The 27774-nt window shown below is 36.5% G+C and overlaps 1 protein-coding gene across 8 annotated transcripts in view; it reads right to left on the bottom strand.

The window, feature by feature from the left end:
* The window catches only part of LOC106087031 (uncharacterized), a 57240-nt gene that overhangs the window by 1141 nt on the left and 28325 nt on the right, over positions 1-27774 (bottom strand). For 6 of the 8 annotated variants that reach the window (XM_013251920.2, XM_059365090.1, XM_059365089.1 and 3 more), the window contains exons 2-4: positions 6478-8001; positions 304-456; positions 60-243 (exon numbers count right to left, since the gene is read on the bottom strand). In XM_013251920.2, coding sequence (XP_013107374.1) covers positions 60-243; positions 304-456; positions 6478-7122 — 982 coding nt within the window. In that variant the 5' untranslated portion in view covers positions 7123-8001. Of the gene's footprint in view, positions 1-59; positions 244-303; positions 457-6477; positions 8002-22891; positions 22992-27774 lie in introns of those variants that run through there. The other 2 variants (XM_013251941.2, XM_013251935.2) reach the window with 2 other exon arrangements.

The following is a 27774-nucleotide window of genomic DNA, read 5'->3' as shown; positions in this document are numbered from 1 at the left end:
TACAAGATATCATTAGAATAAGACAAAAAGGAAACAAACAAATCCGAAACCAGCATTACCTGGATATACATAGACATCCAATAGATTCCATATACCACGCCATGCATTGACCGCACCAAAGAATTCGGCAAAATAGTAAATGTCACAGAATACTAATTTGAAAAAACCATTGATACGTTTACTTATCCAGCGTACTATGGGATGTAGAACAAATGTCAAGGCCACTGTGGTGTAGCCCATAATCTATGAAGGAAGAAGCACGATATTGTTATCTGTTATGTATTGGTGCCATGGAATACTTACCAATGACGCCCATGCCGATTTGGCTTTTTCACCTGGATACATTGTAAGATCCATAATGCCCCATAAACCTCTCCACGCTATTACCACCAGGGTACCAATAACAAATATTGAAAATAGCGTGTCCATTAAATATAAACCGGGTTGATGAAATCCCTGTAAAGATAAAGTTAATTAGGATTTTTAAGGATATATATGGTGTGTTATTTTGTTGTTGCTGTAGCCACATTTGCATATGGGCTTGGCGATCCTTATCCAGCTGTTATAGATTAACTGGGTCTTTTCGGTCCATACGACCGAACGTCCATAACCCGCCTTGTCATATCGGGCAAATCAAATTTCAAATATGTTCAAACTGTAATCACTACGGTTCACAAATGACAACATTGTTCAAATTACCCAAAATTTGACGAACATATATATGGGACCATTATCTAATTCTGAACCGATTTCGAGCAATCTTCTCAGGATATGTGGTATTTGTCGAGAAAAGCGTTGTGCACAATTTTGACAAGATTTGTCAAAAAATGCGCTTGCAATGGCTCTAGAAGTGAAAATCGGGCGATATACATATATGACAGCTATATCTAAATCTGGGCCGATTTCATACGAAAATCCTTCCTGCCAAATTTCGAAAGAATCGGTTAACAAATTAGCGCTTTATTGCAATATTTCTGAGAATCTGACGAACATATATATGAGAGCTATACCTAAATCTGAACCGATTTCGAGCAAACTTCTCAGATCTGAGGCAGTCGTCCAGGAAAGCGTTGTGCAAGATGTTGACAAGATGGATCAATATATGCGCTTGATGTGACTCTAGAAGTTAAAATCGGGCGATTTATATGTATATGTATATGGCAGCTATATCTAAATCTGAACCGATTTCTATGACATTTATCTATAATGTCGAGAGTCAAGAGAAAATCCTTCCTGCAATATTTCGAGAGAATCGATTAACAAATGACCATTTGATTGCAATATTACTGCAAATCGGACGAATATATAAATGGGAGCTATGTCTAAATCTGAACCGATTTAGACATAGCTCCCTATAATGTCGAGAGTCAAGAGAAAATCCTTCCTGCAATATTTCGAGAGAATCGATTAACAAATGACCATTTGATTGCAATATTACTGCAAATCGGACGAATATATAAATGGGAGCTATGTCTAAATCTGAACCGATTTCGAGCAAACTGTTTAGACATTGTGGAAGTCATCGAGAAAAGCGTTGTACAAAATTTTGGGAAGATTGGTCAATAAATGCGCTTGCAGTGGCTCTAGGAGTAAAATTCGGGTGATATATATATGAGAGCTGTATCTAAATCTGGACCGATTTCCATTAAATTCATCAGTAATGTCGATAGTCAAGAGAAAATCCTTTCTAACAAAGTTCAAGAGCATCGGTTACCAAATGACCATTTTATTGCATTATTACTGCAAATCAGACGAACATATATATGGGGGCTCTATCTAAATCTGAACCGATTTTTATGAAATGCAACTGTAATGTCGAGAGTCATAAAAAAATCCTTCCTGCTAAATTTCGAGAGAATTGGTTAACAATTTACCATTTTATTGTAGTATTACTGCAAATCGGACGAACATATACAATGGGAGGTATATCCAATCTGAACCGATGTTTTCCAATTCCAATAGGCTTCGTCTGTACGCCGAAAAATAGGCCATATCAAATTTGGATGAAAATTAGTACACAAATTAACATGGAAAGACGGACAGATAGACGGACATAGCCAAATCGAATCAGAAAGTGATTCTGAGTCGATCGGTATACCTATATCTCTCCCTTTTGGGTGTTACAAACAAATTCAGTTATATTGTAATACCCTGTACCACAGTAGTGGTGTAGGTATAAAAAGTACAATACATATGCGAATACATGCCGATTAGAACGCGCTCTGTTCGTATTCGATGTACAAAAGACAAGTCTCATGAATGCAGAAAGTGGCAGCTCATATACTATGTTTTATCGTCTAATGGCATCTCAAGCAAGAGCCGGGGCCGCCCAGCTACTCACTGCAATTCTCCACTCGATACCGCTGATTGTCCGTAACTGCAGTTGCAGATACTCCGTATGGAGCATTTCGCAAGCCGCTATCGTGGACACGCCCATTAGCTCTCAACTAAGCTTTTCGCGATAACGAAGACACATTGGAGCTCAAAGTTTCAGCTTTCTAAGCAAACTTATATAGGAAACACAGAAAACATAAACATCGGTTTCAATGACGAAATTAATTGATCCAATTAATAATTTAGTTAAAACTGCTTCAATCACGAAAATGATAATATCAATTATCGCTTTTGAAGAAGTATTTTTTTTTAATTTTCAATTAATTTTTTAATTGATTCAATTAAAAAAATTCAAGAAATTTGTTGAAATTTATTTTTGAAATTCGGTTGCAAAAATATTGCAGGTATTATAAAAGAAGGGGTATAGGGTGTAATGCTTATTTGTAATTCATACAACTTTCGATCCAATTTTAAAAATGATTGATTCAATTAATTTTTTAATTGAAAATTAAAATATTTCTAATCACGATTGTTATTGAAAATTATTTCAGGTTCAATTAAAAAATTTATTATTATTATATGTCATTTAATTTTTTTTATTGAAAATTGCAAAAATTTCAATCTAGACTGTAATTGAAAAAATCATATTCAATTAAAAAATGGATGAATCAACTAATTTTTTAATTGAAAACGATTTTATTTTAAATTAAATTTTTATTGAAAATTGTTGTTTATGGTGTAGTTATCGATATGATGAGAAAATTGATAACAATAACCGTTTAATTGTGATTTGCACTATGTAGTGCTAAAATGAAACACACCGAAATAGTTTGCTGCCCTCGACAATAGGGTGGAGTATACTTTCCATCCTATTAAGTTTCATTCCTCTTGACCAAATCGATATAATATATATAAATTAATTTAAGTCGTCTAAAGGCCCATCCCGAATGAGCGTGTTGTGCTTTGTTTTTGAGTGTCGTGTTAGAAAATGCAGCTCTGCAAACAAATCCCACAAAAGCAACGCGCAAATCAAGGCGGATTTAAGTAGGTCGTCTTACGCGAACAGCTGTTAACAGCCGGCCAGGATTGACGGTATTAAAATGTCAGACTTTTGTTTGCATCCTCTTTGTTGTCATCTTCTTTCTCCCATATTTTCTGCACATGTACGCACGCGTATATAGCTACGCACACAAATTTCTTTGTGTGTGTTGGCAAAACGGAGATCAGCTTGACGGCAAGATGGCGTATTGCACCATATGATTTTTGTTTTTGTACAAATGAGATCACCATTAATTGTTTCGCCATGCGCGCATAATTAAAACAATTTTTAATTTGACGCCTTAAAACACTATTTCACGTACGGCAAAGTTGAAAATTCTTTAACTTTTGCGCTTTGCTTTTCTGGTATTTGTTTGCAGAGTTGCATTTTTCAATGCAACCAAAGTACAACGCGCTCATTCTGTTTCGGCCTTAAGAGCTGTCGGCTTGGTTGGTAGATTGTCAAATGCAAAGTTTCCCACGCTCATCCAAAAACCAATGCTGAACCAATGTTCTAAACATTTCAACAAATGGAGTAGAAAGGTTCTGTAGGTAAGCTGGGGTACCACATTTTTCGCTATCTTAACGGGACGGATCATCCCCCTTACAAAAATCGCCAGATTTCGAAGAATACTGGGCAATTTATTCGAAATTTTGTTTGTAATCCTTACTGTAACCAAAAAACGAGAATCTGACATGCAAATTTGGAGTAGGGAGTCTAATTACTTTCGGGGGAGCCACCATATCCCTAAGACATCCATCAAGCCTGATATATTTACCGGCCATAGCAAGATGGCTTAAATATTGTAAAAGGTATTTTGGAATAGAGCACGAATCAAATGAACACTCTCGGGACCAAGTGTCAAAAAGGAAAAAAAAGTGCAGCAGAGCGGGCTCGGTTCGTCTAAACCGATCTGTAGTTTGAAATTCACTTTCGAGACAAAGCGCCAGAGGGCCGAGCCATCCCCAGCCGGATATGTTTATCAACTATGGTAATATGGGGTTTAAGGTATTGGATGGTAGTCCAAGAATCTGTTATCCTCTTTCGGGACAAAGTGAAGGCTAGAGAAAATTTTGTTCCTCTTATTATAAAAGAAGGGACAGCAAAGCGGGACCTCTCCATCTAGTCTCTCATGTGAACGAGTCCTGTTTGTTTCCGTTTAAACTCAAACGACAAACTAAGCAATGAGCATATAAGCATATGATAGAGCTAATAAAAATTGCCAGTGGAAATTGCTAACACCAAAGATCACGCACAGTGAATTCGAAGGCAAAAAAGTGGAAACACATTCCGGTTTTGCTCTATACTGATTTAAGCCCTTATGGTAACCTTAAAACCCAATTTGGGGAACATTTTGGGATCAAGTAATCTAGGGGATAAGCGCCCCCTGAGTTGGTCACTATTGCGGGGGTCGTAGGTTCGATTCCCTTCAGAGTCTTTAGTCTGTCGCTACTATGGTATTACAATGGCCTAAAGACAATTTCAAAGTGAATTTGTAACAGACTGCCACTATTACTTAACCCAAACTAGGGAAATGCTCCCCCTCTTACTCATCTTAAACTGCCAGGTAGCATGATCAGGACAACATGAGTGTCGAATCAAAGGTATTTTGGAGGAGAGCAGGAATCTGATATTAAAGTTTGGCGGGCCGGCCAATCACAAAAACCCCCTATTGGGCACGGAGACCTGCCGGAACCATACTAGACCATAAGGGACTTAACTGAGCGGTCTTTGGAAGTAGAGTACAATAAAAACTGGGGTCAAGTAACTGCGAGTCTGAAATGAAGTAAGAAGGAGGTCAGTATAGCTTTTGGTGTCATAACGGGACACATAGGACTACGAGCTTACTTATGCAAAATCGGTGCGGCAAGTGATTGCATATGTAGGGCATGTGGGGAAGATGATGAGACGTTGGAGCATTTCCTATGTCATTGCCCGGCTTTAACGACTAACAGACAAAGGTACTTAGGTGGGAACACGATACCAGATATGAACCAACTTAGGGGAGTGGTATGGAAAATAATTAAGGATTTTGTAAGTAGCACGGAATTCCCAACTTAGATTTCCTTTTTCGAAGTTAATTTTTTTAGTTTTTAGAGCGCACAACAAGCCGATTACTGGTTAAGGTTTATGTCCATAGTGGCATTAGGCGGATTAATATCTGCATCCTCTTTTCAACCTAACCTAAACTAACTGCGAGTCCACTTCATTTCTTAAAACTCTCAAATGGATGTGTATGACAGCGAGAACAATAAGGATCGAATCTAAATTTAAATTTAGGGGTAACCTGAGGAAACGGTCCACCATCAAGACCACCAAAGCTGACATATAACACAATAATGGTGTCAAATCAAAAGTATGTATTTTGGAAGGAGAATACGCATATGACATCTAAATTTGTGCCAAAATACCTGGGGGCAACCCCACCTCTAAGAAGCACCAAGGCGGATTAGTGCACCGTTCGGGACTATTTGGGACTCAACCGAAAGGTCTTTGAGAGTAGAGTACTAAGCTGACAATCAAATTTAGGGTCAAATGAATGGTAGTTTGCCCCATCCCCAAAGCCCCATATTTGGGACCTTACTCAGCAGTAAGGTCTTCGGCAGTAGAGTACGAAGCTGACTGAGAACCTTCCAACCAGGAGAATATGGAACTCAAATCCAAGGACATTTGAAAGTCAAGTACCCGCCAGAAAACCGCCCTTATGGTGAACCATTGCTTGTGGCATTCCCGAGGAACATTATAGAATAGGGTGTTGTACAACACCCAACGTGTCATAGGATAAGCATGTCCGCCTATATTGCTATATTCAATCCTGGTGAGAAGATTAGAAAGTAATTTCAGTGGTTGTTATCTCCTCCAAATGCTGGCGACATTTGTGAGTTATTTAGCCATAAAAAGCGTTCTTCGGATTCGGCTGTAAAGAGTAAGTCTCTTATCACTGAGCTCAAACATTTATGGGAGAGCACTGTTTGCAGTTTGCCCCCTGTTCATAAATGGAATGTTTGTAGCCAAATTTGCATTAATAAAAACTTTTGTTGACCTCTGTATTTCCCCTTATGATATGGTGCTACAATTGGCAATTAAAATTTTCATCAACTTACCGGTATTTTAAACATTGTCTCCACATCAAAATAATCGCTCTTGTGATCCATTATCACAGAGTAGGGGGCAGCGCCAAGATTCCGCAGGGTTCGTGTCGCTATAAGAAACAAAATGGCCACCGAAGTTACTACACAGATAATAATCAAGGAAGTTGAGCTTGTCAACCAATCACACAATACCCAAGCTCCCCGCCACATATTGACGCAGACTATGCCAAAAACAAAGGTGTAACATCGCGATAGTACATAGTATGTTAGACGATGTTTGTCCGGATGTATGTTATCGATGAAAAATCTCTGTGTGAGTGTGAACACTAGATGACCAATGCCTCCAATAAGGAAAGAACACAGCGCCGAGAGTGGTACATTCTGGGGAAAGAGTAACACACCGATCAGTTCCCAGGTGCCACGCCAATAGGCTATGACACAGGGCGCCACAACCAAACACGACAACAAGACATCTAGTATTTCGAGCAGCAGATCGTGGGAGTTTCGCGGTTTTTTCTTAGCGCGCGTTGCATTGGACGTGGAAGCAGGTGGCGCAGGCGCAGCTGGTGTTGGCAATATTTGAGGCTTCTGAAAGCTGGATAGGCAAGGCTCTGTATCGCACAAACCTTTGTGATCTCTATCATTTGTTAGCATCATATTGATGTCGTAATGTGGCCTCCTTCGTAATGGAATAAGACTTTGGCTTATATGATTTTCTAAAGTGTTTGACTCACAATAAGGCCGCTATGGCCCTATGACAACTTAATACCTGTAATGGGAAATACTACACTTGCTCTGCTCCTTCTTCACTGGGGTGTTATGTGTGTTAAACGTTAAGATCGAATATCATCTCAATCCTGCATCATAGGGAAACATTTTCATTTTTGGCAGAATTTTCAATAAAAAGAAGCTCAAATTAGGTTTGTAAATGGTTTCCTTGGTTAACGATATGTTTGATGGTTTTGCCTCTTAGTTGGGGTACCTGCGTTTCTCAATAATCAGAGGATATATGACTAGGATTCCACTTCAGCTCTGTTCTCATAACACGTGTGCACTCCAAAATAAAAACAACCATAAATATGTGACAATTATAAGTCAGGTACAGGTACTAATTATCACTCTGAAATCCTCTTGGTGATGCAGTTAAATTCTGTGCTGTAAATTGGTTGGGCGTTTATTCAAATTCCAAGAGGCTATATGTATTGTGTTGCTATAATTGTTGTCACTGCCTGTGTAGTAATTCTATAATTATTTCCTCAAAATTGTATTTTGCTTTCGTCACCGCTTGTTTGTTCTTTTTTATGATGTCTTTGTAAATCTTTGGTATTTTTCCAATTTATGGTGTTCCAGTGTTCTTTTGTATAGAAGCGACTTAATTTTTAGGAAATTTTCCAATATTGGCATATTTTGTCAATTGCGGCGTTTAAATGCATGATACTTCTACAGCCATCAGTGTTTGTCTGTCTATCGCTTCTGTGTACATCACAAGTTGTCAATGTGTTTGTTCCGTGCTGGCAGTCGATGTCGTTGGTTTATCTGCAAAGTAAAGAGAAAGGCAACGTAGGGATTTATAGTGGGGTTGTCTAAACAAAAGTTTTATTAGTGTCATTTAACATATTGTAAGATGAAATTAACCAACTATATAGAAATTCATATAAAACGTTTCAGAAGATTAGCACTGCAACTTATTGCTTACACTCATAAAAAAAATATTGCTGATAAGAGCAAATGGATGATGTGATTTTCGGAGAGGTGTGCTTTGGTACGTAATGTTAGTGATTGTTACACCGAAAGAATATGTCAAATACGAAAGTAATTTCTGTTTGTTTCTCTTTCGAGATGTGCTCAATGATTGAAGATTTTTTATACCCTACACCACTACTGTGGTACAGGGTATTATAACTTAGTGAATTAGTTTGTAACACCCAAAAGGAAGAGAGATAGATTCATTGATAAGTATTCCGATCGATTCAGATTCACTTTCTGATTCGATTTAGCTCTGTCCGTCTTTCTGTCTGCCTGTCTGTCCGTCTGTCCATGTTAATTTGTGTATAAACTACATGTCGCAATTTTCATCCGATCGTCTTCAAATTTGGTATGGGCATGTTTTTCAGCCTAGAGACGAAGCTTACTGAATTTGGAAAAAATGGGTTCAGATTTATATATAGCTCCCATATATTTGTTCGTCCGATATGCAGTAATAATGCAATAAGATGGTCATTTGTTAACGGAACCTCTTGAAATTTGTTAGGTAGGATTTTCTCTTGACTCTCGACTTAACTGGTGAATTTCATGGAAATCGGTTCAGATTTAGATATATCTCTCATATATATATCGCCCGATTTTCACTCCTAAAGCCACTGCAAGCGCATTTATTGACTAATCTTCCCAAAATATTGTACAACGCTTCCACATCCACAATGTAAATAAAGTTTGCTCGAAATCGGTTCAGATTTAGACATAGCTCCCATATATATGTTCGTCCGATTTACAGTAATATTGCAATAAAATGGTATGTTTTTTACCGATTCTCCCCCAACACTGATTGCAAGCGCATTGTTTGATCAATCTTGCCAAAATTTTACACAACGCTGTTCTCGACGATTATCTGAGAAGTTGCTCGAAATCGGTTTAGAATTAGATATAGCTCCCATATATATGTTCGTAAAATTTCGTGTAAATTGCAATAAAGTTGTCATTTATGAACCGTAGTTATTACAGTTTGAACATATTTGCTCGCCGAGGTCCATCAAAATTGGTGCAAAATTGAATATAACTCCCACATTGTACTTATAGGGTAGGTGTAGTGTATTATACAGTGGTATAAAACAATATTAGGTGTGGAGGCTTCAAGGGCCACACATTTGTAGGTCGTACTGATATCGAATAATCCGTGAAAACGTTTCTACAATATAAGAACTACACTGACCAAGTTTGCCACCTTTCACATTAGCTGTTCTTTTCCACCGCATGTGTTTTTGTTCCTTTTTAGTAATGGAGACTTATTTTCCATACTACTACATGGCCCCCATGGTATACACATGTTATTTGTACATCTTATAAAGTAATTTGTATTAAGTTGCAGTTGCAAGATACCCACGTTCGTGTTTAGAGGAGAGAATGCTCTATTTACTGAAAGCGCAAAATACCTGAATATTTTGCTTGACAAAAAATTTAACTTTCTATCCAACATTTTGTAAAAGGGGGTAAAGGCTACACTTATTGGCAAAATTTTGGGGATTTAACCTATGTGGTATTGGTTGTTTGGTGAACGGTATTTCACGATGAAGACATCATCTGATGCAATGAATTTAACGTGGACATTGTGGCTTGACAAATTGTTGGGACCATTGCCGTGAAGATAAGACAGCTTTCTCTTTGGTTAAGCAGCAGCTACGAACAAAATCCTGTCTTGGCTCTCGCAGATTTTTCAATGAGATAAATGAACAGGTTTGTGTATTCTGAATGCCGGGACTCAGAGTTATTCCAGGGAATTGTAAAGCAGCCAATCAGACAAAACTAGGAACTACCTTACAAATTTCACCCTGAATTTTTTGCCCGAAGGGCATAAGATGACAAATGGTTACGAATTGGGGACCTTCACTGCCCAAAAATACACCTGTGGATTAATCCAAACTGGCAGATGCTTATTGCTATGCTGTCGTTGGCTACTAAAAAGTCTCACTTATCGTTACAGCACCGGCACCGGCAAGAAGAAGAAGGAGTTTTACCTTAAATTCTTATTTATTTGAGGACTTTGCAGAATTACCGGATGTGAACATTGCTGGTTCAGTGGTACCAACTAGAAGGCATCTTCATTCTCCTGTTGCTGTGGTTTCTATTACAATCGACTAAATGAGTCTGATTCCAGACTGCCACTTAATCTTGCCTAACTATGTAAACAACCACAGGTTATGGGTATACTTATCTAGTCGTTCAGTTAGTAATACTGAAACATGAAATATCGTTACCAATAGCGATCATGTAAGGCATAGGTATTCTTTTTATTCTATTTCGATTTAACTACGTTTGTACATCTGTCGTAATATATATAGCGGTTGCACGAAAACATCTATGCCCTTAATATTTGCCACATACAATTCTTACTGATGGAGGTCATCATGAAAAGGGTCATTTATTTATTTACAGGGTCCGTACCTATGGCACTATGGCTAATCATGAATGGAGATTGAAAGAAACATAATAGCGAGTCGTCAAAACCAGCAGAAATGGTTAACATCACCAAGAAGACGGAAACGAATAGGCTACGTCGGACAACCCAAGGTGCTTTGGTTTGCAATATTCGAACAACGCAGAAATCGTTTGGCTATGAATCGGATAAATAAAAACGTGAGTAGACCGCATTTCATTTCTACAGAGTGTGTTAACAGATTAAAAAGCTCATAATAAAATCTAGTACATAAATTAATTATAAATAGTACATAATATCTACATAGTGCAAAGGGTGACCCTACCCGTGAAACGTATTGTAATTCTGAAATTAAATAGTATAAATCAACTTCTCCATTGATAAGCTTGATAATGAAAATTTTACCAACATAAAGGGTGTACGTTGAAATGTGGGAAGATTAATTAATTTGAGACGATCAGTGCTTGGAGATAAATCAATCGACTACTCACTCCATCCATGACCTCAAAGCGTAAAGATTGAGAATTGTTTTTGGACCGATTCAACTCTGCCAATGTACCTTTTTTATAACAAAGGAACCAAAAACAACCGATGCATATTCCAAAACGGGTCTAACTAAAGAAGTGAAGGGCCCTTTGGTCCAATACGGAGCGAGATATTCCTGATACTAAAGGGTGATTTTTTTGAGGTTAGGATTTTCATGCATTAGTATTTGACAGATCACGTGGGATTTCAGACATGGTGTCAAAGAGAAAGATGCTCAGTATGCTTTGACATTTCATCATGAATAGACTTACTAACGAGCAACGCTTGCAAATCATTGAATTTTATTACCAAAATCAGTGTTCGGTTCGAAATGTGTTCAAATTTTGACAAATTTTGTTCAGCGATGAGGCTCATTTCTGGTTGAATGGCTACGTAAATAAGCAAAATTGCCGCATTTGGAGTGAAGAGCAACCAGAAGCCGTTCAAGAACTGCCCATGCATCCCGAAAAATGCACTGTTTGGTGTGGTTTGTACGCTGGTGGAATCATTGGACCGTATTTTTTCAAAGATGCTGTTGGACGCAACGTTACGGTGAATGAACACATTTCGAACCGAACACTGATTTTGGTAATAAAATTCAATGATTTGCAAGCGTTGCTCGTTAGTAAGTCTATTCATGATGAAATGTCAAAGCATACTGAGCATCTTTCTCTTTGACACCATGTCTGAAATCCCACGTGATCTGTCAAATACTAATGCATGAAAATCCTAACCTCAAAAAAATCACCCTTTACCTTCCCTTAATAAAATCCAATAAGCCTCTTGCTTTGTTCACAGATTCGTCAATATGAAAACTGAAATCAAGCATACCGTAAATCATTAGTCCCCAACTTTATACGAAGATGAAAGAAGAACTCTCGAGAAAATATTGGTTTTTACATTCGTCAGTATTTAGGGCTATGCCATTGACAGAATTTAACGAATTTATTAAAGTCATCAAACATGAGCTGATGTTTATTAATACAACCAAGTGATAAGAATAACTTCACGACATCAACATACAACAAAATATTAGATGACGATATAACGAAAGGAAGATCATTTAAGTATAAATGAAACAGAAGAGAAGAAATATGACTGCACTAAGTGACACCATCTCACCCGAATATGATTAGATACTCCTAATGTACCATTGGATACAATTGTTTTGGTTTCTGCCCAGGGCTGCGGAGTCGAGTTTTTGAGGTCGGACTATTGAGCCGGAGTCGGAAAGCGGTTCGGAGTCGAAGCAAGCGTGCCCGAACCGCTTTCCGACTCCGGCTCAATAGTCCGACCTCAAAAACTCGATCGAAAACTCCGATTTCGACTTACACTCCGTCTCGGGGTCGGAGTCGAGGACTTGACTACGCAGCCCTGGTTCTGCCACACAAATATGAGTTATAAACGTGATAAGTTCAGTCGTGCCGAACTTTGGAGACCCACCACCATGGATATATTAATCATCCTATTTTATTATAACTCCACTACAATAGCCATAGTTATATCTAAATAAGGGCTGGTCTGGTTCATATTTTATTTAGGTCCCGAGATCTATTATAAAGGGTGATTTTTTTGAGGTTAGGATTTTCATGCATTAGTATTTGACAGATCACGTGGGATTTCAGACATGGTGTCAAAGAGAAAGATGCTCAGTATGCTTTGACATTTCATCATGAATAGACTTACTAACGAGCAACGCTTGCAAATCATTGAATTTTATTACCAAAATCAGTGTTCGGTTCGAAATGTGTTCATTCACCGTAACGTTGCGTCCAACAGTAACAAGTAACAGTTTCAGCTGTCTTTATGACAGCTATATCTAAATACAGTTCGATCTGTAGCATATTTGGGTCAGATGTCGAAAGGCTTTAAACAACTCACTGTTTCAAATTTCAGCGAAACCGGTAATAGATGAAGCTTTTGTGGGCTTTAGACCCTTTATCGGCAGACCGTTCTATATGGCAGCTATATTTAAATATAGTCCGATCTGAACCATATTTGGGTCGGGAATCGGTAGGCTTAAAACAACTCACTGTTTCAAATATCAGCAAAATCTGGTAATAGATAAACCTTTTTTGGGTTTAAGACCCTTGATCGGCAGACCGGGTAATAAATAAAGCCTTTACGGGTTTCAGACCCCTAAACGGCTGAACGGTCTATATGGCAGCTACATCTAAATATTGTCCGATCTGAGCCATATTTGGGTCGGAAATCGGGAGGCTTAAAACAAATTACTGTTTCAAATTTCAGCGAAACCGGTAATTGATGAAGCTTTTATGGGCTTTAGTCCCTTTATCGGCAGACCGTTCTATATGGCAGCTATATTTAAATATAGTCCGATCTGAACCACATTTTAGTCGGATTTCGGTAGGCTTAACACAACCCATTGTTTCAAATTTCCACGAAATCCGCGGTAAAAAGACGTATCTGTGTCAAATTTCAGCCCAATATCTCAATTTTTGAAGGCTGTAGAATTATTACGGACGGACGGACCGACAAACGAACATCGTTAAATCGCCTTAGAATTACGACGATCCGAAATATATTGCTTTGTAGGGTCGGAAATGAATATTTCAATGTGTTGCAAACGGAATGACTAAATGAATATACCCCATATCCTATGTTGGTGGGTATAACAACTTATCAAATAGGTAGGAAATCCCAATGCATTAAGCTTAAACAAGGCCGTATCAAACGCTTTACAGATCTGTGTTAATAGCAACAGTTTGAAGAAAATTACTTTAGAAATTTAGAAAATTACTTTAATACGCGATAAAAAAATCTATCAAGTTAGTCACTGTTGTTCTTCCTCTCATTTATCCATGTTGGAAGACGAAGACAATACTCTCAGAGCAGTAGCTAATCTATTCGAAAACAATCAATCAAAGAGTTTGGGGATAACACTCAACATAGCAACATCTTTGTAATTTTCAATATTTCATCTGTTGTCCTTCTTGTGAAGAGGAATAATATAACTTTCCTTCAATATGTCAGGAAATCATCTATTGTAGTTCTAAGTGACAAATTAAAAAGAAAGCCATCAGGACCGAGACAAAAGGGTTTAGACAATGCATTAATAGCATCAAAAACCTCAGAATTAGTTTCAGACAATGGTATCGGGCAGAGTAGAATGTGTTGGAATATAATATGGATAGGAAACATCAAAAAATTAATCATCATTGTATGATGCTTGGAAAGCGAACAAAAAGTTCGATATGTCACTGCCAACATTAGAGTCCTGGTCCTTAAACTTCAAAGAACTAGGGAAACAACTATTTCTTCTCTTAGGATTTAAAATTTTGATATTGATACAGGCGTGAACATCAGAAAAACTTTCAGCGGTGGTTTTCCCCTTACTAATGTTGGCTACATTTGTGAGGTATCCCGCCATGTTAAAACTTCTCTACCAAGTGGTGTCGCTAGGCGGCACTTCGCCAAGACTGGGCAAAAAAAAGGAGGCCCTTATCATTGAGCTTAAACATTAATCCGACTGCTCTCATTGATATGAGAGAAGTATCCCCTTTTTCTTTATGGAATGCTCATAGGAAATTGTAGTAGTAGTAGTCAAATATTGCTGCCATATGAACCGATCCTACCATTTCTAGATTCCTTTATTTTTATGTCACTTCTCTCACTGTTGGCATATAAACTACATTTATTACATACATTTAATACCTATTTAAACCAGTCCCCTGAGCTGACTCCTTGAGTCGCTTGAGTCCCTTGAGATGAATCCTGACATGACAGATAATTAGTATGTAAAATACTTTTATATTCTCCAACACCCACACCAAATGTTCCGATTTGGTTCCTTGATCCCCAAAAATCTTTATATAATTTCCTGACTCGTCCGCAGCAGACTTATAGCTAGAGCAAGCCCTAGCATTTCATCGTTCACCCTCTTTTATGGCCTAAACGGCTGTACTTAAGTTCTTTAGTATTTCCAGTCATTGGGACTACAACCATATCTTAAAATTTGAAATTGAGGAGATTTATTATTGGTAGAAGTTCCGCTCTTCTGACCTAATACTGACTTCATTCACAGCGAAAATTCCTATTAAAATATTGCAAAATTCGACAGACTCTATTGTTTGCCAGAACACACGGCGGATGTAAAAAGTAAGTCTCATGCGAACAGCTGTTAACAGCCGGCCAGGTTTGACGGTATTAAGATGTTTGCATTCTCTTTGTTGCTATCTTCTTTTTCGTATATACATTTCTCATGTACGCACACGCATACACACACGTTCAGAAATTTCTTTGTGTGTGTTGGCAAAACGTCGATCAGCTTGATGACAAGATGGCGGATTGCACCGTATGATTTGTGGTTGTTGTACAAATGAGACCACCTTTAATAGTTTCGCCTTTGTCAGAACACAAACAAAAGTCAAACAACCATTAAATCAGAGTTGATTGGTAGCCATTTCGTGAGCATTTAATTACAATTGCAATTATTAAAAACGAAATTTTATAATGGCGCAGCTACAAGTCGCTATTATTTTGCTCATATATACCACTACCACTTCTACGGAATGTGTTCGCATTTTTTTCGTTACCACTAGGTTTTAAAGGAAAACTTTCTTCTTTTGAATTTGAATGAATTCTTGATAGTGTTCGACCATGTCGTTCATTAAAATCAACGCTCATCGAACTAGTTCGTTCATTTAGTACATCAATTAGTTTGGTTCAATGAGTTTATTTCAATAGTCTTAAACCAAATTGGAATATTAGGTCAGGCATTAATATTATCAAAAAAGTTTTTTTTATGAATTTGCTGACTAAAAGACGCTTGGGATCTGCTTACACAAGGAAATTTTTCGTTATAACTGAACCTCTTGGAAGAGTACTGTCTCCTTTTATCTGAAAAAATAACAGGAGCAAATTGTTAGCGCGATGTTTTTCAGCGGACTAAAAGAGATTATTTGTAGCCTCGTCGTTCACTAAAAATCCCTCTCAATGAATTAATTCGTTCAGTTAGTTATTTTGGTTTAGTGGGTTGTGCTTGTTCATTTGTTTGTTTCAGCGCTTTACCTCACAAATGCTGTCCACAGAACAGAACATTTATTAAGCATATCGTGTATACTCTTTCAACTTCTACAATACCTGTTTTGCACTCGTGGTAACTCAATATACTCAATATACAGAATACTTAAATACTCGAGCTTAAAGTTTTTAAATCGAATCTAATTTTGGATACAACGTTTCTTCTTTATACCCAAAGGATGGGGGTATATTCATTTTGTTAATTCGTTTGCATCACAGCGGAATGTCCATTTCCGACCCTATAAAGTATATATATTCTTGATCAGCGTAAATATCGAAGAAGATCCAGCCATGTTGGTCCGTCCGTCCATTGAAATCACGCCACAGTTTTTAAAAATAGAGATATTTCACAAGGTTAAGTTCGAAGATGGGCAATATCGGACTATATCTTGATATAGACCGATCAGACGATAAAAGGTCTTGGGCCCATAAAGCTGCATTTATTGTCCAATTTCGCTAATATTAAGCACAGCGAATTTTGTAGGCCGTCCGATATACCGAGCCGAATATTGTTCATATCTGATAATTTTTGGATATAGCTCCCATATATACCCATCTCCCGATTGATGTTTTCGGGTCTATAAGAGGCACATTTATCCAACCTCGCTGAAATTTGGCACAGTGGGCTATGTTACACCCTTTGACGTCCCTGCACAATATGATCCAGATAGAAAAATCACCCTTATTCCCGTTGTAGAGGGCGGAAATCACATTTCATGGTATTCTGTAACTTATTCGCCTTCGACAGTTTGATAATTCAAAAATAGTGTGTTAAATAAAAAAATAATATAAAAGTAGGTTCTATACTCTTTCGACAAACAGACGCGATGTACAATAGTTTAGAATGCACTTTACTTATATTGGGTTGCCCAAAAAGTAATTGCGGATTTTTTAAAAGAAAGTAAATGCATTTTTAATAAAACTTAGAATGAACTTTAATCAAATATACTTTTTTTACACTTTTTTTTCTAAAGTAAGCTAAAAGTAACAGCTGATAACTGACAGAAGAAAGAATGCAATTACAGAGTCACAAGCTGTGAAAAAATTTGTCAACGCCGACTATATGAAAAATGCGCAATGAAAAATCCCAATATGTTGATCGTTTTCGTCAAATTTAACAGTCGAATTCATCTTATGTGTATGTAAACGAATTTTCGTCTTTGACAACCACAATACCATTTTATAAAAATTTCGACATTCGACTACGCCAACTCCGAACGGAATAAGGGGGAATATTTGGATTTAACTGCCTTATATACCAATCTACCGATTTAATTTGCTGTAATTTGGTACAATGATGTGTGTGGCACCCTTCAATATCCGTCTTTAATATGCTTTAGATCTGACTATAATCGACTATAGCGGCCTTTCATTCCGATCTCCCGATTAAAGGTCTTGAGATTATCTTAACTTCTTGAACCTTTAGACGATGCAACTCTTATCTGATTTCACTGCAATTTGGTATGAGGTGTTTTGCTATGATTTTCAACAACTGTGCAAAGTATGGTCCAAATCAGTTCAAAACCTGATATAGTTGCCGTATAAACCTATCTCGGATCTAATTGAGCCTCTAGAGTGCCCAATTATTATCCGATAATGCTGAAATTTTTCATGATTTTTGTTTTGGATTCCAAAAACTATTTCAAGTATGATCTAAATCGGTTCATAACCTGATATAGCTCCCTTATAAACCGATCTCCTTCTTATACTTCTTGAGCCTCTAAGGAGCGAATCTTATCTGATTTGGCTGAAGTTTTGTCAAGCACGTCAATTTACCCCCATTATCCTTTGTTTGCCTACAAAGAGATATAGGGAAAAAACTCGACAAATGCGAAGGTATATAAGATTCGGCCTGGCCGAATTTAGCACACTTTTACTTGTTATTTTTGTCACTTTATTAATGCTAATTAGGGACAAGAATGGATATTATATATATATATGGATTATTATTAGCAACATTTGGACTTGTGCTCAAAACAAGCCTTAGCAGCAAATGTGAATATAAATAGTTTATATTTGTTTATGTTTCAAAAATAATTTTTAACCGGTTTTGTGAAGACATATTTCATTGACTATTTTTGTGTTTGTAGATGGGACTTACCTATGGATAAAATACAAATAAAAAAACTCAAGGGTTGTGCTTTTTTATGTTTGCGCGATTGGTGCAGTATAAAACAATTAAAGCGTGCTACTACTTCTTTATGTTGACAATATAGTAATACCTCGATTTACGTCGTTATTGATTCCAAAAAATCGCAATCTAAATCGAAATTCAAATAATTCATACGTCAAAACGTGAGTTTTATTAATTGATTTTAATTATTTTTATATAAGTGCATAGCAAAAGTGTGGTTCAGGGGAAAAGGGTTATATTCGGCGTGGTTTTATTTGAGTGGAGAATGAATTCGTGATCCTGGGTCATTTTAGGAATAGGATTGCAAAGATCGATTTTTTTGTTTTTTTTTTTTTAATTTCGCCGTAAACTGCACTTTAGCCCCATTTTTTAGCATTGATCGAATTTTTGTCTGTGGCAATCTTATGGCCAAAACAGAAAAAGCGCGTTGACCTTTGTTTTTGAGCATTGAGTTGAAAAATGTAACTCAAGCGACGCTCAAAAGTTAAACAATTTTTTACTGTTTCAGGCCTTTAATGTGTTGGCAATATTAAGAGTCTTCTCACCAAACAAGCAAACAGGAACATCGAATAAATTTAGGATTCCCGAAATTCACAAACCAAATAATAAACGCCTATAAACAAACACGCACAATGACCAACATTGGGATTCCCCGAAAAACCCAACAAGTACAACCAAAAAGTACATCGACTGAAGGCCTGGTTATGCTCTCGTATACATACCGTAAATGTAGGAAACGTGTCAGCTGTTACGTTTTACTTTATGAAAACGCATGCAAACGATTACCGAACATTTGTCGACCGTAAACGGAGAGTAGAATTCAGTAAAAACAAAATTTGATGTTCCGTTTTCGTGTCAGGTGATAAAATTTAAAGTTTGAAGAAATTTCAAAACCAAAAATGAATGTTTAGAAAACTGCTATTCTCCTATTCTATTTCTCTGTGGCAATTCAAGTTCAATGGGGTAGTCCATCATGAAAAGGTGGTCATTTTAACCTGTTGTGAAAAAAGTGAGTCATATTTGAAAACAAGAAATTACAAGAATAGAGTTGGGGTAAGCGCCAATACGGCGCTGTCGTATCCGCCAATCCATGTTATAACTATGTCGTAAAACTAAGGTCTATTCAGGGATTCCACACACTTCGACCTCACCGTACTAGAGCCCACGGCCTTGAGGGCCGCCATATACACACACTGATTTCGACCCGGCACGCGATGATTATAAGCACCACATCAGTTGAAACTCTGAGCTCCAATTTCTTTGGCGTTCATCGTCATTATGAGAAGCTCAGTTGAGAGTTATTGGGCGAGTCCATAGGTTGCGATTGTATGCTGAGTAGCTGAAATTGAAGTCGCGGACAATCAGCGGTATCGAAGGTAGAGTCTCCGTGGGAGGCCGGCAACGGCTCTTGCATAAATACTAAGTGCCTGTGATACTCGATGTGACGACCTATTGAGGTATTTTAATAACCAATGATCATAACGTTCCCGCTGCGATTGGTGACCGGAACGAGCTTGAAGAGAATCGCTACCTCCACATACAAATGTGGCTATAACACCATCAACAACAACTGATTTCGAAAACTGTAAATCCCTTTCCAGAATTTCTTTTGCGTCTATCGTTATGGCACATTGCTCTCCCTGAAATGTTGTGTGTGTCGCAGTATAGTCCCAATCCAGTCCCTGTCTCCTGAAACCCTCCTCAGTCTGCCCACCCCATCCATAGTGTCCAGAAGGGAAACTTGGCCTATTCTGTCTCCCCGTGCGGCTCAGATCGATTACTGTCGACCCATCTCTTGCATTGTTAAATGCCCTCTCAGTATTCGAGAAGGCCGCCATTGCGTACTCCTTCAGTTGGAGAGACGTCTCAACTTCAAGCATCACTGCGTGGAGGGCCGTCTTTCCCAACCTGCCCTTGAGTTATGCCTGAAGTTCTTCGACGTCAGATCCCTCACACCTTCAAGTCTTTTTTTGTTAAAAAATTTTTTTTTTTTGAAATGTCAAATGCTACGTTTGGTAATAAGAATAATTGCGTCTTTACATTTACGATACATTTTTTTCTACATTTACGAGAGGTTATGCTCTCGGCCTTGCGACGACGTACATCGAATGACGACGTAATTGGAAGTTGTTATGAAATATTTTTTTGAATCTAAGCGAAGTTTACCGAGACGACGCACTATGACGCGGTCAGACAAAAAAGGTGGCAAAAATCAAAATTTTCATGTTTTGGTTGATAATTTCGAAATATTAAAGGAGAAAAAAATCTAATATTGAAAAAAAGTTTTTACCCCACTTAATTACAATTTTTCCTCAAAATTTTACTTTCATAAATCATAACTTAGCACCTAAAAGGCGTAGCTCCCTTATCAAACATTCATTTTACAGACTGAATACTTATCTATCATAAGCCGTTTGAATCGTTCTTATTCGGCGCAATATAAATAATTTCTGCAACAAAAAACTCACACGCGCCCCAGCTATATCTAAATCTGGGCCGATTTCTATGAAATTCACCAGCAATAAGAAAATCCTTCCTACAAATTTTCGATAGAATCGGTTAAAAAATGAGCATTTCTTGCAATATTTCTCAAAATCGGACGAACATATATATGGGAGCTATACCTAAATCTGAACCGATTTTTTCCAATTTCCATTAAGGCTTCGTCTCTAGGCCGAAAAACACGCCCGTACCAAATTTGAAGACGATCGGATAAAAATTGCGACCTGTAGTTTGTACACAAATCAACATGGGCAGACAGACATAGCTAAATCGAATCAGAAATTCTGATTCTGAGTCGATCGGTATACTTATCAATGGGTCTATCTCTCTTCCTTTTGGGTGTTACAAACTAATTCACTAAGTTATAATACCCTGTACCACAGTTGTGGTGTAGTGTATACAAATGGGATTTCAGGCTGTAGTCCCAAACTAAGAACTTTATCTGCCCATGGAGAAAAAGCGGATCCCTATTATAATTCAGCTCAATACCTATTTTATTACAATAATTGCAAAGTGATTGAGTATTGTATTGAGTATTGTAAAATATTGGACAAACACTCCTAATAAAATATACGCATTTCGAATATAATTAACCTCACATTCAAGCCAAACACATGCATCCAGGAAGCCATTCATTTGCATCTGTAATGATCTGCAATATCTGCTATTTGTTATATAGAATTAATGAAACCAAATCGTTATAAATTTAAAAGTTGACAATTACTGTCGTAAGAACCTTGTCACATCGTAATAATAAAAAAAACGTGAGAATATAAGCAATTTTGAAAAAGAATGTAATCAAATTTCCAAATGAGTTGCAAAGTACGAAGTTGTTGCTTAAAGCGCGTTTTATCAAAGTTCATTAATTTATTAGAAATGAGATCGCTTTTGACAAATCGTAGAAATAACTTTGTAGAAATACCCTTTGGATAGAAGATTTCATTTATTACCGATCTCAGAGATTCTCGAAAGGAATGCAAGGTTATGTAAAAGAAGACTATGATGCTCGCTCTATGTTGACAAGAGCATTCATTCTATGGCATTTTTCATTTGCTTGGTTGGTTGCCTCTGTATCATTTCCTTTCAAAATGTTATTTGATTAAAATTCTATTGTGTGTGTGACAGGTATATGGACATTAAGCCATGTAGCTGATAGAATTATTCCACACATTGACTTGAAGGCATTCACTAACAGTTCAGTTCAAAAAAAAACTACAGTGGTGCATAAAGGTAAAAGAAACTAAAAATTGTTGAAGATTTCGTTTGCATAAAAATGGAAATTTTTTAAATTTGTTTAAAGCTTTGGGTAAAGAATTTCTATAATTCAACTTTCTTAGAAAAGAAACATAATTTTTGTTATATAAAATAGAAGTGAAAATTTTATTATTGTCAATAATTAACTTTTATAGCAAATTGTGTAAACATATTTGGTAAAATTTTATTTGTAAATTAATTTTTTTTTAAGTTCAATTTTGTATAGAATTTTCCTAAAATATTTTGTCCGAATTTGTTCAGTTTTGTTCTGGTAGATTTAGTATCATTTCCCGTAGGAAAAGAAAGATTTGTACCCTTAGGGTAGGGAAGATTAAGTACGCTTTTCCCAAAGAAAGGGTAGTTTTAGTACGCAGTCCCCATGGAATAGATAGCTTTAGTACCCTTCCCTTAATATTTTGTCCGAATTTGTTCATTTCAGTTCTGGTACCCTTACCTTTGGAAACGGTAGATTTAGTATCATTCATTTCAGACACACCACCCAGAGAAAAGTTTATACCAAACGTGCTCGTTTCAGTACCATACGGTATTGATAGTAAAGCAACACAGTATGTTTTTTGTACCAATACCGGATGGTATGGATGAAACATAAAATGATTAGTATCGTTTGGTACTAGCTTTATTACCGAACTGGTTTTGATTTTAATACCAATCTGTTATTGGTTTAAGCACCATACCGTTATTGGTTTTAGTACCAAGCTGCTATTGATTATTCCACCCCCTAAAAATTATTGTTATCTAATATTGTTTCGATCATTAATGTCAATAATTTCAAAAAGTAAGGTTACACCGTGACCAACCTCAATTCTTTGTATTCAGCAATTGATTCCATATCCATTAATTCCCAGGAGTGGTTTTCGTATGAATACACAAACACAACATCGTTTTCCACACAAGAGACTATCATGTTTTTGATGTAGAATGTCCTAAGAATTTGTACTATTTCCATTTTCACCGCTTTCCAAAATTTGAACAGATTTACGCACTCAAATTGTATTAAAAAAATATATTGATTTTTTTACAAATATTTTATAATTGCGTCAATATTTTAAGTACAAAGCTCAACAACAATTCTGGCGCGATGACAAGAATACAAATGTGACGCCGTCAATTCTTAATAGCTTTGTCTGGTATTGAATTGATACCAAATGGTATTAAAAATCTTTGCAAATGACGTGAACAAAACAATACCACCCGGTATTGGCAAAATACCGTCATTTTTCTATTAGTGTTTACTTAATATCACAAGATAAATTGAAAAGATACATTTTTATTATTTTTCTCCATCTTCCAGTAGACTTCGGTATGTACTAAAGTTAATTTTATGGCATATTTCTTTTTTTCCACCAATATATAAAAGTTGTAAAAAAGTGCAACCTTTTGAATTTTTTCCAAAAAAAGAAAAGTGACTTGGCATATTTTACGAAAAAACTATTATTTCTGTATTAATCGGGAGAGTCTGACAAATTCGTTACAATTGTTTTTTATACCCACCACCGAAGGATGGGGGTATATTCATTTTGTCGTTCCGTTTGCAACACATTGAAATATACATTTCCGACCCTATATATACGTATATATGTTATTGATCAGCATAAAATCTTAGACGATCAAGCCATGTCCGTCCGTCTGTCTGTTGAAATCACGCTACAAACTTTAAAAATAGAGATGTTGAGCTGAAACTTTGCACAGATTCTTTTTTTGTCCATAAGCAGGTTAAGTTCAAAGATAGGCTATATCGGACTATATCTTGATATTGCCCCCATATAGACCGATCCGCCGATTTAGGGTCTAGGGCCCATAAAAGACACATTTATTATCCAATTTTGCTGAAATTTGGGACTGTAAGTTGTGTTAGGCCAGTCGACATGAAATGGGTGAAGTAGCCTTTGAATATTGAGGAAATGGTAGTAGTACCCTTTCATTAAGTAAAGGGTAGTTGAAGTACCCTTTCCCTAAGGAAATTATTGTTTTTGTACCCTTTCTCTAGGGAAGTAGTTTGTGTAGTTTGAGTACCCTCTACCTAAGGAATGTACCCTTGTACCCTTTCTCTAAGAAAAGGGCAGATTTAGTATCCTTTTATTTAGGAAAAGGTAGATTTAGTACCCTTTCCTTTCGAAATGGGTGGTTTAAGTAATCTTCGCTTCGCAAAGTGTAGTTTTAGTACCTTTCCCTTCATAAAGGGTAGTACCCTTTCCGGCTGGGAATTTTGTCTGCCCTTCTATGACATTCTAACCATACTATAATTTATGTTATTTTGTTTTTTGGCCTTTTTCCAATAGTAAGTATCAGAGATGCCAAACTATCAATAATCACAACATTCGATACTTTCGATATTTCTAATAATAAATCTCAATAGTTGTTAATTTCAGCATATCGATTTCTATAGCAGCAATATCAATGCACAGACCTTATAAAACCAAATTTTATAAGGTTAGTTGGAAGTCATGGGAGAAATGATTGTTCAAAATTGTAGCCCAATCGGATGAAAATTCTGCCCCCTATAGGCTCAAGACATATTAAAACATACATTCAGTGTCGAATCGCTTATTTTTGTTAAATTTTGCAGAAAAATTTACTTTGCCGATAGTATCGATAGGAAAAATATCAAGTGATATTCAGAGAAAAAATTAAATATCGATAGTGGATGGATAATTTGCCAGCTCTATTAAGTAGTAGTAGTTATGCGTTTTTACTTTTTTTGAAAATATTTCCATTATCTATAAATTAATGCTGCTTGGCTTTCTTTTTCAATAAGTTCAACATTTGTCAATTGTTTTTGCGTGCAAACATCTTTAAAAGAGAGAAAGAGAGAGAGAGGAAAAGATGAACAGGTGTTCAATATGTATAGATTGGGAGTGAGGAAAAGATTAACAGGTGTTCAATAGGCATAGATGTGCTTTCGTCTCTTTTAAGAGAAGAGAATTTAAACGAAGAAAATAGAGAATTTCAACATAACTGTGTATGAACAACGAATGAGTTTTTAATGGATTATGGAATGTTTTTTGTTTTTAATCTTTAAATTATTTGAACAAAACACTACTTAACTTTCTTGTTAGCTTCTTTTTGATAATTAACTTGTGTTTTTCTGCAGTTTTTATGTGCACCCAATTCCATTTGGGTGACTCTTAAGAATGGAACAAAAGAAAACGTCAGATTTCTAATCGTTGTTTGTTGTTGCCATTTGTTTGAGAGAGAGAGAAAGTTCATCTATTTATAAGAAATCTATAGTCTATGAAAAGAATGAAAAACAAAAACACTGTGCATGTCAAACTTAAGTGGACAGTGGTAAGTGGTGTCATTGTTTGTTGTCGTTAAGCATTCTGAAGTATGACGGGGTGCCACGATTGTGGTGTGGATAGTGTCATGAGCATGTCATTCATTCTCTCTCTCTCAAAGCTGAGAGCTGCTGTTTTTTTATCTGCCATTCAAATCTTAAATTCAAAATGCCTAATCTGGGCAGTCATTTGTCAGATTCCAATTCTTATCAATTGCTAATGCAAAAATATTTTTTTCTTTATCTCAGCTATTTGAATGAAAGAAAACACAACACTCTGAAGTCTAGTGCATACCATGGACCGATACGCGTACATTGGTTGCATGGATTTTTTCAATCAAAAAAAATATGCAATTAAAGATTAAAAAAAACTAATTTTGCTATATAAAATACTTAACCACGTCGCTATATTTGTAGCAGCTCGAGTACCGATCTATAAACCTATTAGGTGCTTGATTTTCTATTGATTTCAGTTGATGTATTCATGTCCGTCTGTCCTGTCATTTAAAATTCAATCTAATCACAATGCATAACAATATTTTTTTCTGTGTAGAAATAAATGTGCAACAAAATATGTCTTGATGATTTGGTACCTTTTAATGATAATTTGAAGTGTCGGTAATGCAGTTAACACTGACAAATAACAAACTAAGTGATATATGACAGCGGAATTTAACATACAAATACGTAGAGCACCTGCAGTCATAGTGTACATTTATACATACCAACCATACATATGTATGTATGCATGTCCAGTTTGTATATGAATGCAATAGGTATGGACAAAGATATGAGTGAATTATAACAAAGATACGTATTGGACAAGAAATTGTTTGTTGGGTCGTATGCAGACTACAACCAAAGAGTATGAAATGATTAGACTTAACAGCTGATCGATGTTGCCAGATCTAAATCAAGATTAACGATATGAGAATAGCAAAAAGCATTTAGAAATTAATGTAATGTATTTTTGCCAATTCCTACCTTTGCTTTATTTTGGGTAGTTGAACTCGTAGATGCTGAGTGAAAGAACTAAGACATTGAATTTATGCTCTGCTTTTATTCCAATGACACTGAAGCGTTTTCAATTGACTGACAAAGCACAATGTCATACTAGTCAGTGCCATGGAATTGCTTGTGTCTAATCAAGGAAGTCTTGCTGAGTTTGTTTATTTTCCAATTCCCCATAAAGGTTGGCAAACCACAGGAGGCCTAGTTAATATAAAAATGGGCATTTTTGTAAGTGACTGACTGGCAGCAGTACACATTTGAATCCAGCTACCACTATTGCAGTATGAAATGTGTAACCTCCGTTGGTATACGGTCAGGGTAGTTTTGATTTTGATACTGTGCGGGACAGCACAGATTTCAATTTCAATGAAATCTAATATTAGAGGACACTTAAAATTTTTCAAATGTTGCCAACAGAAAATCTTACTGTATGCACAGCAATGTTTAATCAAATAGAGATTTTTGACATATGAGTGCTAAATTTGTCCATTGTGTTTGATTGATTCTATAATAAATGATTAATCACTTATGTACGTTAAAGTATCAGAGACATGAAAGCAGTATCTAAGGCGGTAGATTACAATGGGAATGGATTTTTATAATGGGCACAGGATGTTGCCAGATCGATTCTCCTAAATAAATTTAAAGTCGTGTAATCAGGAGGAACAGCCCATTTTGAACAACAGGGGTCTTAAACCATGTTTCGACTTGAAGCTAATCTAGATTTGGGACGAGAATTCGGAAATCTCGTGTTTCATTTTCAATTTGGGTAAATCTTCTAATTTGTGGAGATTTGCAGCAAATCTTCTCCCAAATTCAAATGCAACACTGCGTTTGCATTGAATGCCATTTATTATTGGGGTTTTTGAGTAGCACTTTTTCTTAACATCTGACAATTTCTTATTGAAATTATGAAATTTAATAGTAATTAAATAAAATCGTATCACAAACTTAATTGCTGACCACAATAGAAATGCTAAACACAATAAAGACGCTATCAAAAACGTCACTGTTGTCAAATAAAAAGCGCATAAATCGTGGTGGAAACGGGTTATGCAGATTATCTCAAATCAAGTGGATATAAGAGTGGAGCGCCCATCCGAAATCCTAATTTTGGATTAAGGATCCGCTGGCAGATCCACAAAATAAAAAAAAGAAAAAGGACATGTAGAACGATTGAAACAATATGGCTCTTAAATAAAAGGGCATTGGTATTGGAATACGAATCTGTTTACCAAATTTTGGTTCAAAGGCCACCCCAGCCCCCAAAAAAATAGGAACAAATAAGGACTTAAATGAAAGGCCTTGGAAAGACCACACACCAAAAATTTCCCAAACGCTGATGTGGGCCGATATGGGCAATAAGGAACTCACATAAAAGCTCATTGAGAGTAG

The sequence above is a fragment of the Stomoxys calcitrans genome, chromosome 3 (assembly GCF_963082655.1).
Source record: "Stomoxys calcitrans chromosome 3, idStoCalc2.1, whole genome shotgun sequence".
NCBI classification, from domain to species: domain Eukaryota; kingdom Metazoa; phylum Arthropoda; class Insecta; order Diptera; family Muscidae; genus Stomoxys; species Stomoxys calcitrans.
The sequence above is the reverse complement of the archived record's forward strand: the minus strand, read 5'-3'. Positions and strand labels throughout refer to the sequence as shown.